Source organism: Chinchilla lanigera, unplaced genomic scaffold (assembly GCF_000276665.1).
Source record: "Chinchilla lanigera isolate Chin_1 unplaced genomic scaffold, ChiLan1.0 scaffold00012, whole genome shotgun sequence".
NCBI classification, from domain to species: domain Eukaryota; kingdom Metazoa; phylum Chordata; class Mammalia; order Rodentia; family Chinchillidae; genus Chinchilla; species Chinchilla lanigera.
Window position 1 is genome coordinate 21,893,865 of NW_004955413.1, and position 10,139 is coordinate 21,904,003.

The window sequence follows — 10,139 nt, forward strand, 5'->3', positions numbered from 1 at the left end:
TAAGTAGGACACGTTTTTCATGATGAAGTAGCTCCTGTCCATTCTCAAGGTTCTTGTTCCAACTAAACTCAAACTTTTATCCCGGCCACACACCAAATCAATTTGTTTTCTGAATTAATCCCAATCTCTCCCTGGCATACTTTTGCACTGTAGTTCCCCATGTGTGTCCTACTGTAGTAGGCAATGTCCCCCCAGCCAGTCTGTTAGTTGCCCAGGTAACAGTTCCTGTTACTTCTGTCTCTTAGAAACGGCTGGTCACTGTGATGCATATTGTAAGAACCAATCAAACACAGCCAAGTACTCTGCCTCTGTACTTCCCCTTTCCACTCCATGAAGACCTCCTTCCCTGAGCCTTGGGGCCTGATATTCTGCGAATGATCCTGATAGGTGCCCGTCGATGTAAAATAAACCTGCCTCCAACTCCTGGGTGTCATTTGGGTGATTCTGCTTGCTATTGCACTACTGTGTGACAGCAGATGACACACGTGTTGGCAATCAGAATAAAGCCTTCTTACCTTGGCTCTGAAGTACTGTGGCAACTTGGGAAGAGGACTTGCTGGGCTTCCCTATTCACGTCAGAGTTCCATGCAGAAGGCCTGAGAAGCAAACAAGCTCCTCCTAGATTTGTATATGAGGGGTTTCCCCCATGCATTGAAAGACAATGCAGAAACTGAAAAGATTTCCAGACTTAAGATATGCATAGCTACAGCCTTAAAACCTGCTCAAAGTTCTTAAAAGGAAAAAAAAGGGAAGAAGGCAGGAAGGAAGTTTTTTCACCAAAACTTTACAGTTTTGGTAAAAATCAAAGACCCTTCAAAATGGAGGTGGAAGAGCTAGGATGTAGCTCAGTGGGACAGTGCAAATCATTATGCTGGGAAATTCAGTCCAAATGTGTGCATTCACTGGCTTCACTTCATGGTCTGATTGCTGAGTGAATACAGTCATGTATGAACATAGTCATGTACTGCATGAGGTTTCAGTCAACGCTGGACTGTACATATGATGGTAGCAACGTAAAATACAACAGACCTAAAAAATGCCTACTGCCTAGGGATGTTGTGGCCATAACGACATCCCAGTGCAACACGTGACCCGTGTGTTTATGGTGATGGTGGTGTAAACAAACCTACTGTACTTTTACTTGCATGAAAATATAAATACAAGTAATTTTGTATAGTATATAACATTTGCTAATGATAATAAAGGACTATGTTATGGGTTTACAAATTGACTGTACAAAACCGTTTTAGAGTGTACTCCAACTTATATAAAAGTTCACTGTAAAGTGGTACAGTGTGTGATGCTGGCAGCAGGCTCAGATTTACATCACCTGATTGCATCATTTTCTTGTAGCTCTGGAAACATAAGGCTATATCATAGCTTGGATGTGTAGCACGCCCTGTTACCTAGGAGTATTTTTGGTTTGGAGGGGTTTTTATACCAGAGTTTGAGCCCCAGGGCTCTTGCATGCTAGGCAAGTGTTCTACCACTAAACTACCAGTTGTTTTATTTAATTAATTAATTAATTAATTATTTAGGTCTTTCTTCAGTAGGGTCTTGCTATGTAGTTCAGGCTGGCCTTGCACTCATTCTGTGGCCCAGGCTGCTCTTGAACTCGCAAGGATCCTCCTGCCTCAGCCTCCCAAGTGCTGGGATTATAGGTGTGTGCCACCACACCCAGCTCAGTTCTCTTTTATTATAATTTCTTTTTTTAGAAAAGGTCTTGCTAAATAGCCCAGGCCGCTCTCAGGCTTTCAATCATCCTGCCTCAGCCTCCTGAGTAGCTAGCATTACAGGTATGCCCAGCGCCACTTTGGTTTTGGAAGTACACTCAATGACTGTCACATGGTGAAGTTGCTTAACAATAATCAGGATGTCCTGGTCTTCAAACTATGCAGAGCTGTAATTATACCTTGGTGTGGTAAATGCAGTAATAAAAGTTTCAGGAACAGTTGTGGTAAAGGTTGGGAGTAATTAGCTTCCTCTCAGGGCTCAGAAAAGTTTTATAAAGAGATGTTTAAAAGAAGCTTTGAAGGCTGAGTGGAAAATGACCAGGAGAACAAAGTGGAGGTGTGGATGGAAGTGCGGGGATTTCATACCGGGAAAAAAGAATTGCGGATGACTTATAAGGTGTACACAGAAATGTAAGTCAGCAGAGCATGTTTAGGGAATTGCAGGGAGTCTACAATACCAAGCATTCTTTGTATTTCAACTCTTGCTTGGCTCATTTTAGATACTTTAGATAAATTATTACTAAGTGATTAATGGTACCTAACCCCCCGAGATTTCAAGTTAAAACTTGTTAAGGTTTTTTTTTTCCTGAGAAAATAAGGAATTATTCTAGGTTATAAAGTCAAACTACCTACTACAAGATTTATTATGAGTCTATAATTGTTGGACCGGGTAATGGGTATATGAAGGTTCACCAGTACTTTCATATATGTTTAAAACTTTTTTTTGTTTGTTGTTTTGAGACTGGGTCTCCCTACGCAATTCAGGCTGGCTTTGAGTTCACTTTGTAGCCCAGGGTGGCCTTAAACCCACGATGATCCTCCTGCCTCAGCCTCCTGAGTGCTGGGATTACAGGGGTGCACCACCAGGCCCGGCTAAATTGTGGTCTCTAAAAAGTATAATTTCTGGTTATGATTTCCTTGTTTCCTTTCTACCTTTTATTTCTTCTAGCCTACTTTGGTTACAGAAGGCCTCCTAGCCAGTTAACTGATTAGGCTATGAACAACTAACTAGTTACACTGTAACCACTGACTGATTTGACAAAACTATAGCCAATTAAGTTGTTTTCTGTCTCACCTTCATTTGTTCTCTAAATGCTGTGTGATCACCTTGTGGAAGGGAGTTCTCAGAACCGGCTATGGTTCTGGGAGCTGCCCGGTTTGTAAATCACTTTGGTTTTTGTTTTGCTCAAATAAACAAACTCCACAAACTTTAACCGGTCTAAGGACTTTTCCTACTTAACTCATGAAAAGAGTAAAACTTGAAAAGACGGAGTATGAATTAGCAAGAAACACTGCTTGAAGAAAGGAAAAGCATAAGGAAAGAGTAGGGCCCGTGGTACTCAGCTGGGGGCAATACTGCCACCCTAGACACATCTGGGAACACCCGGGCACATCCGAGAATGTTTCCTGTTGTCACAACTGGAGCGGGAACGCTGTTACTGCCATCTAATGGACGGAAGACACAGATGCTGCTAAACATCCTTCAATGCACAGAACTGCACATTTCAACAACCTGGCCTGAAATAGCAATAGTGCCGCCGTTGAGAATTCCCGAGCTGGACACCTGAGACTGTCAGGCAGGCTCAGTTATCCCTTCAGTGTACAGCTTCAAGAGATTTATAAATCCCTTTAACATGTACGCAAAATTTTGAGACTCTGGTTTGGAGAAACGATTTGCACCTTTTAATTTTTTTTTTTTTCTTTTTGCCCTGGGGAATGAGCCCAGGGCCTTTACACTGAGCTACACCTCCAGTCCTTAGCGGAGTCACTAAGTTGCCCACCTTGAGCTCAAACTTTCAATCCTCCTGCCTCAGCCTCCCAGTATGCATCACCATGCCTGTATTCATCTGATTCTTAAGGAGGTTCATGGCCAAATGAGGCTGAAGAACCCATGAAAACCAAGGGGTAAGGGGTGGAGCTCAAGCGGAGGGCAATTTCACTCTGAAAATCATCTGGAAGCAAGGTTGGATGCATGCTGGAGCCACACTACAGTGAACCAAATTCTAAACCTTACCGTTTTTAAAACTGAAGCTGCCTTACCTGCTTATTTTTCTTATTTTCTAGGAATCCCCCACTTTCCACTCCCCGAACCCTTCTTTTCCTCACGCCAATTTCCTCATTGTCACACAAACAAGCGTTAATTACACCTATGCTCACACCTGACCTTAAACTCCAAGGGCCCTTCCTTCTCCCTTCCCGCCGAGCACGGCCTACTTTAATCCTCGGGTTCTGAGCTTTCCATTTCTCCCAGCTCTGCTCCTTTGCTACGGATCCAGGGCATTTACACAAAGAACGCACTTGATCTCGGTTTGGGTGAGATCTTTCCACACCCCCAACCCCAAAGCAAGAGAGGACACACCCTCGTCAAGCCTTCCGGGTTGCCCGGTGAATTTTAATTCGAACTGAAAGTCGATATCGGGCCAGGGACGTAGCTCAGCGGCGCAGCGCCTGCCTGGCAAGCGCGAGGCCCTGGGTTCGATTCCCGGTACCAAAAAAGAAAATGGTTAAAAAAAAGAAAGAAAAGAAAGTCCATATCGCGACTCCCAAGCATATGCGGTCCCCCTGGAAAACAAAAAGCAACGGAAAGTACCCGAGGTTATGCCCAAAAACGAATAGTTGAGGCCAGAACAACTACTACCTCCTCAGAAAACAACAACCTCTGTCGCCTAACAGCCTCAAAGACTAGAACGGCCCCCAAAGCAACCAGTACACCGCAGCACCGGATCCCGGTTCCCGGTTCCCGACTTACTCCGAGGGCCCGGGAAGAAATAAAGCAAGGCTCAGAAAACCTCCACCCCCTCCTAGCGCGTCTTGCTCTCCATGACCCCACCCCTTTCAAGAATGCAGCCCTATGATTGGCCCTGATGCCTCCTAAAACTGCCCAATAGCACGCAAGCAGCTCCTGCGGCGTCCCTCCTAGGCGGTGTGTTCTCCACGACCCAACCTCTTTTAAGAACGCAGCGTTGTGATTGGCCGTGACGCGTCCTAAAGCTGTCCAATCCCGCACGAGCACCTGCTTTGGCGTCTCCGTGCGTTTGGGAGGAACATGGCCGACAGGCTCACGCAGCTCCAAGACGCGGTGAACTCGGTGAGGAATTTCATTCGATTAGTGCCTGTCTCTGTCTCCAGAGGTAAAAGGAGAGAGTATAGGACCCCGGGAGGTGACACTCGGAAGTGGGGAGTCAGGGCTGCGGCAGAAGGCGCCCGCGCCCGCCGTGGGAGGCGGGGCCCCAGGGCGGGCGAGCGGGGCCCCGGGCTGCGCGTCCCTCCGGGGCGCTGTGGTCTCCGCTGCTTCTGGGACCTCCAGCGAGGGGGAGGAAAAGCAGCTTCTTTTCCTCGGATCAGTTTTAACCCGCCCAGAAGATCCCTTGCCCTTGATGGTCGGATCTCTGTCCTTAAGCGTTAACCGACTATTTCCTCGCCAGCACTTTGAGGTTGGGGTACGAGCGAGGTGGAGGTGCGAACTCGTTCCGTCCAGGTTCGCTCCTGCAGTTCCAGCGTCTTGCCGGTCTCCGGGCCGCGGTGACTGCATCGGTTTGGGGAGAACTGATACCTTTATGATAATGAGCCTAGCAATCCTTGCATAGCTTTCCATGTACTTAAGTCTACTTTAATAAAAAGCCTGTTCCCTGTAAAAGTTTAGATCGTGTAAGCAGCTCCCCTAACACTGTTTCTTCGGGTTCATTCTTGCTGCTGCTTACGCCTGTGCTAAAGATTATGCAAGCTAGTGGTACCTCTGTGTACGTATTCCCGGTAAGAGCTACACAGCTTCCCCTTGGTAATTACGTTTCTTAGTGTCATTCTGATTGTCATTGGATGTCCCGAGGAAGGTGCCTACCTAGTCAAGAAACTGCTGCCTGGAAAACCTGAGTACCTGGTCTCCTGGTCGTTTTTTTTTTGTTTGTTTTGTTTTCTCTCACTGGAAGCTAATCACTTGGCATGCTTGTTAATATGTCAGTCTCCCTGCATTTGAAATGGGTCTACTTGTGCAAAACTGATCTATCCTATGTAAATAACATACGAGCTTTGAAGGCCAAGCCCCTAAATGTTGATGAATTTCACCAAGGTAAAAATCTACCTTGGAGGAACTTGCCTGGGCAGCTGTCCAACTTCCCTCAGGGAGATACTCCTTTGAGGTTTAACAGAATCAAATTGTTACGATGCTGCTCGTTATTTGGGGAAATTTTTTGCAAAGTCATATATGTCTTGTAACTAGGGCAGTAAGGACTAAGTGAATATGGCCAAACCCTAGGGTAAGCATGCTAATAATTGGATTTGAGAGAGAAGCGTTTAGGTTGACTAGAATGAGTGCCTGTTGTGTATATAAGCACTGTTGTGTTTACAAAGAGATACTCCTTATTGAGGCTGGAAGGATGTCATATACTCAAGAGATATTAAAATGATGCAACAACAGTATGTGGCTAGGGACTTACAGTGAAGCAAGTGTTCTCAACTCTGAATGGTGAAGCAAATTGGAATACACAGATGTATGAACTGAAATAGAAGGAATCGGAGCATCTAACCTAAGCATAATTATTAGTCTATTAACATTTGTTCTATCTTCTGAAAACTGAATGCAGAAACTTATGTCGTGTTCACTATATCTTTATACAATAATTGCCCTGCAATTGATGAATTGGTTTCTAGTTATTTGTTTATTTATGATCCTGGACATTGAACCCCAGTCTTCACACTGAGCTACTTCCCTAGAATCTTTTTTATAAAAAAAAAGTTGTTATTTAGAAACAGGGTCTTGATGGCAGGCATGGTAGTGTACACCTATAATCCCAGCACTTGAGAGGCTGAGGCAGGAGGATTGCTATGAGTGCAAAGCCAGCCTAAACTACACAGCAAGACCCTGTCTCAATAAACAAACAAACAGCAACAACAAAAAACAAGAAAAAGGTTTTGCTGAGTTGCTCAGGAGGGGTCAAAACTGGCAGTCCTTCTTCCCTTGGCCTTCCAGAGCTTGGATTATAGATATTGGCCACCAGGCCTGGCTTCAGCAAATTTTTTTTGGTCAGGGGTACTGGGAATCGAACTCAGGACCTCACACTTGCCAGGCAAGCACTGCGCCACTGAGCTATATCCCCGGCCTCAGCAAATATTTTTGAATAAATGAATCAGTGGATTTTTAATGTTTTTCCTAGACAAGAGAGCCACCATACTGGATATGGTTTTGTGTTTTTTTCTATCCTAATGACAGTGATGTAGAATATTTCAGTTTAAAAATGAAAAAAAGCTACTAGTAGCATGAGAATCTAGATATATATATATAGCTTCCAAGCAGTTACTACATTATAAATAGCATCATACAGCAAAGCTAGTCACAAACTAATTTATGATAAGTCAGGTAGATGAGAGGAAATAGTAGAAGATGAATGAGCAGAGTTGACTTAGATTATTGAAGGCTTTGAAACAGCCTGAAAATTGGGGCTATGTCCTGAAGACCATGGTGGGAAGAACTCATCTTGGCAGCAGGGTAAAATAACATGGTGAACTAGGAGATGATAAGCAGACTATGTACAGAGGAGGCTGTTGGGTTTGAATTGTATCACTGAAATAATGATAGAGAAACAGTGGAATTGAAATACAAATGAAAGTACGATGATTGAAAGTACAAAAGATTTGAGGGGTGGGAATTAGTGAGAGAAGTTGAGGGGGAAAATAGAGGAGTGTTTAGTTTGGAGATGGTCAGGAATTTGGTATTTTTAAATTTCAAAAGTGTAAAAGAATACATTGTGAGCACCAGGCATTTACAGTTTGAGTCTGTTAAAGAAATACTTTTCTGATTATGTACGGTAGCTTTTCTTGAAGTCAGTTTCTCACTATTTCTTTATACTTGGTATTACTGCGTTCTCAGAGAAGAAATTGTATATTTTGTATATGATAACTTTTTTTTAAAATCTGTAACTATACTTAGATATTTGCCAGTCAAATTTTCTGTCTCCTGCCACTGCCCCCAGAAAGTGTTTATTTACTTGTTGCTTGCAATAAATTTTGACATTTCTTCTCCTTCTCCTTCTTCTCCTCCTCTTCCTTCTCCTTCTCCTTCTCCTTCTCCTCCTTCTTGCTTCTTCTTGCTTCTTCTTCCTTCTTCTTCCTTCTTCTTCCATCTTCTTCTTCTTTTTTTTTTGAGACAGTGTCTTGCTGTGTAGTTCAGACTGGCCTTGAACTCACTATGTAGCCCAGGCTGCCCTCGAACTTGGGGCAATCCTCCTGCCTCAGCTTCTCGAGTGCTGGCATTACAGGTGTGTGCCACCACACCTGGCTTTTTTTTGTCTACTATCTTTATAAGAAAGATAATTTTACATGTGTTTCTTTTTTAACTGTTTCAGCTAGATTGATATTAAATTTAACTTCACCTAGACTGACACCAAACTTAGTTGCTTTGCACAATTAAAATGTTTAATCTGTATTAGAGTGTGGCTCAGTGGTAGGGCACATGATTAGCATGTGCAAGGCCCTGGCTTCAATCCCCAGGACCAGAATAATAATTATAATAATGACTGCTAAAAATAACTGGTTTATTTTTTACACAATTACTCCTTTCTGTTACTATCCCCTCACTCATAGATCATTGTTTTAAAACCTGTTCTCATCCTGTTACCATTCCTGATAAAAAGCTGTAAAACTGATGAATCCTTTCTCACCCTGCCACATGTTCTCTGGCCCAAGCTGGCAGATCAGTTCTGTAATGCCATCGGAGTCCTGCAGCAGTGTGGACCTCCCGCCTCCTTCAGTAATATCCAGACAGCAATTAACAAAGACCAGCCTGCCAACCCTACAGAAGGTAAGTTGTCTTAGTTTTTCTCAGTTTTATTCTGACATTTGTAGTAATCCTTTAAAAATAGACTTACTGGGGAAACAACTTATTTATGGCTTCTTTCTAAAAATACTGTTTAGCCAGTTGTGGTGGCGCATACCAGTAATCGCAGCACTCAGAAGGCAGGAGGATCGTTGTGAGTTTGAGGCCAGCTTGGGCTACATAGTGAGTTCAAGGCCAGTCTGAACTGCATAGTGAGACCCTATCTCAAAAAGACACACAAAAAAAGTTTGAGGATTGTACAACTTTTGTCATAAAATAAGTGAGTTTATTACAGTCAGTTCACACATTTCATAATCCTGTTCACATCAAAGAATAGGTTCTTACTCCTTTGGAGGAAAGCTTGTATGAGTTTAGCTGAATTTTCCTTGAAGACCATAGTAAGAAAGGCACCCTGTTCATAGATTCTTTGTTCAGGTGACCGCCATATTGTCTTAATAAGTGAAATGAGATACATTATGCTTCATTTCCAATTTGAACAAATATAATTAAATGTACAATATGATAGGTGTGCTGAAACTATAGTTTGTATGTCTCGATGAGGGGCGGCTCTGAACCACTGGTGGTACATGCAGGACGGCCCTATCAGCAGCTTGTGACTGTCCCATCAGGTGAGGCAAGGCCTGTGATGGGGCAGTCACATATGTACCTCAGGCGGTTTGAGCTGGCAGGAGCGTGTCAAAGTTCTATGACCTTTTCTGATTTTATTAACTTAAAATATAATTCTATTTCTGAAAACTTGAGATTTTCTGATACCTAACTTAGGTATATCTTTCTCTAGAGTACGCCCAGCTTTTTGCTGCTCTGATTGCACGAACAGCAAAGGACATCGATGTTTTGATAGATTCCTTACCCAGTGAAGAATCTACAGCGGCTTTACAGGTAAAAATATCCCTTTCTTTGAGACTAACTAGTAGTAGAGAATTTTTAATTAATAGAGATAGGTTTGATATATTTTATTATATTAAAAGTTACTTTAAGGTTAAATTTGAAGATAGGAGTTTTGTTAATAACTAGTATAGTCTATTGAAGGTTATACTGAATATCTGTTTTTATATCTATCTGTATATCTATATCTTTCTTAAATTTTGAGATACGAGGAAACCTATCTACTTAGTTTGTCTGTTTTCCTAGCAAAGAATGAGAGGTTGGTGACGCATGCCTATAATCCCAGCACTTGGGAGGCTGAGGCAGGAAGAGTGCCATGAGTTTGAGGCCAGCCTGGACTACTTAGTGAGTTCAGGACCAGCCTGAACTACATAGCAAGACCCTGAATACTATGGAAGATAGTCTTGATTCTTTTTTGTTTTGGTACTGGGAATCGAACTCATGACCTCGAGCTTGCCAGGCAGGCACTGTGCCACTGAACTGTTTCTCTGCCTACCCCCTTTTGAGATTCCTGATTAAAAATCCATTTTTTGTCTAATTTATACAGGGAAAATTCTTAAATTACCTGAGTTTTAGAATTCGTGCTACTTAAAAGTATATTGCAGCACGCCTGTAATCCCAGCACTTGGGAGGCTGAGGCAGGAGAATTGTTGGGAGTTCAAGACCAGCCTGGGCTACAAAGTGAGCTCAAG

At 43.0% G+C, this 10,139-nt stretch overlaps 1 protein-coding gene across 1 annotated transcript in view; it reads left to right on the forward strand.

Moving 5' to 3' along the window:
* Nucleotides 1–4,714: 4,714 nt before the first annotated feature.
* The window catches only part of Med21 (mediator complex subunit 21), a 6,181-nt gene continuing 756 nt past the window's right edge, over nt 4,715–10,139 (forward strand). The window contains exons 1-3 of the mRNA XM_005379118.2: nt 4,715–4,821; nt 8,412–8,526; nt 9,341–9,441. Coding sequence (XP_005379175.1) covers nt 4,780–4,821; nt 8,412–8,526; nt 9,341–9,441 — 258 coding nt within the window. The 5' untranslated portion in view covers nt 4,715–4,779. The remainder of the gene's footprint in view (nt 4,822–8,411; nt 8,527–9,340; nt 9,442–10,139) is intronic.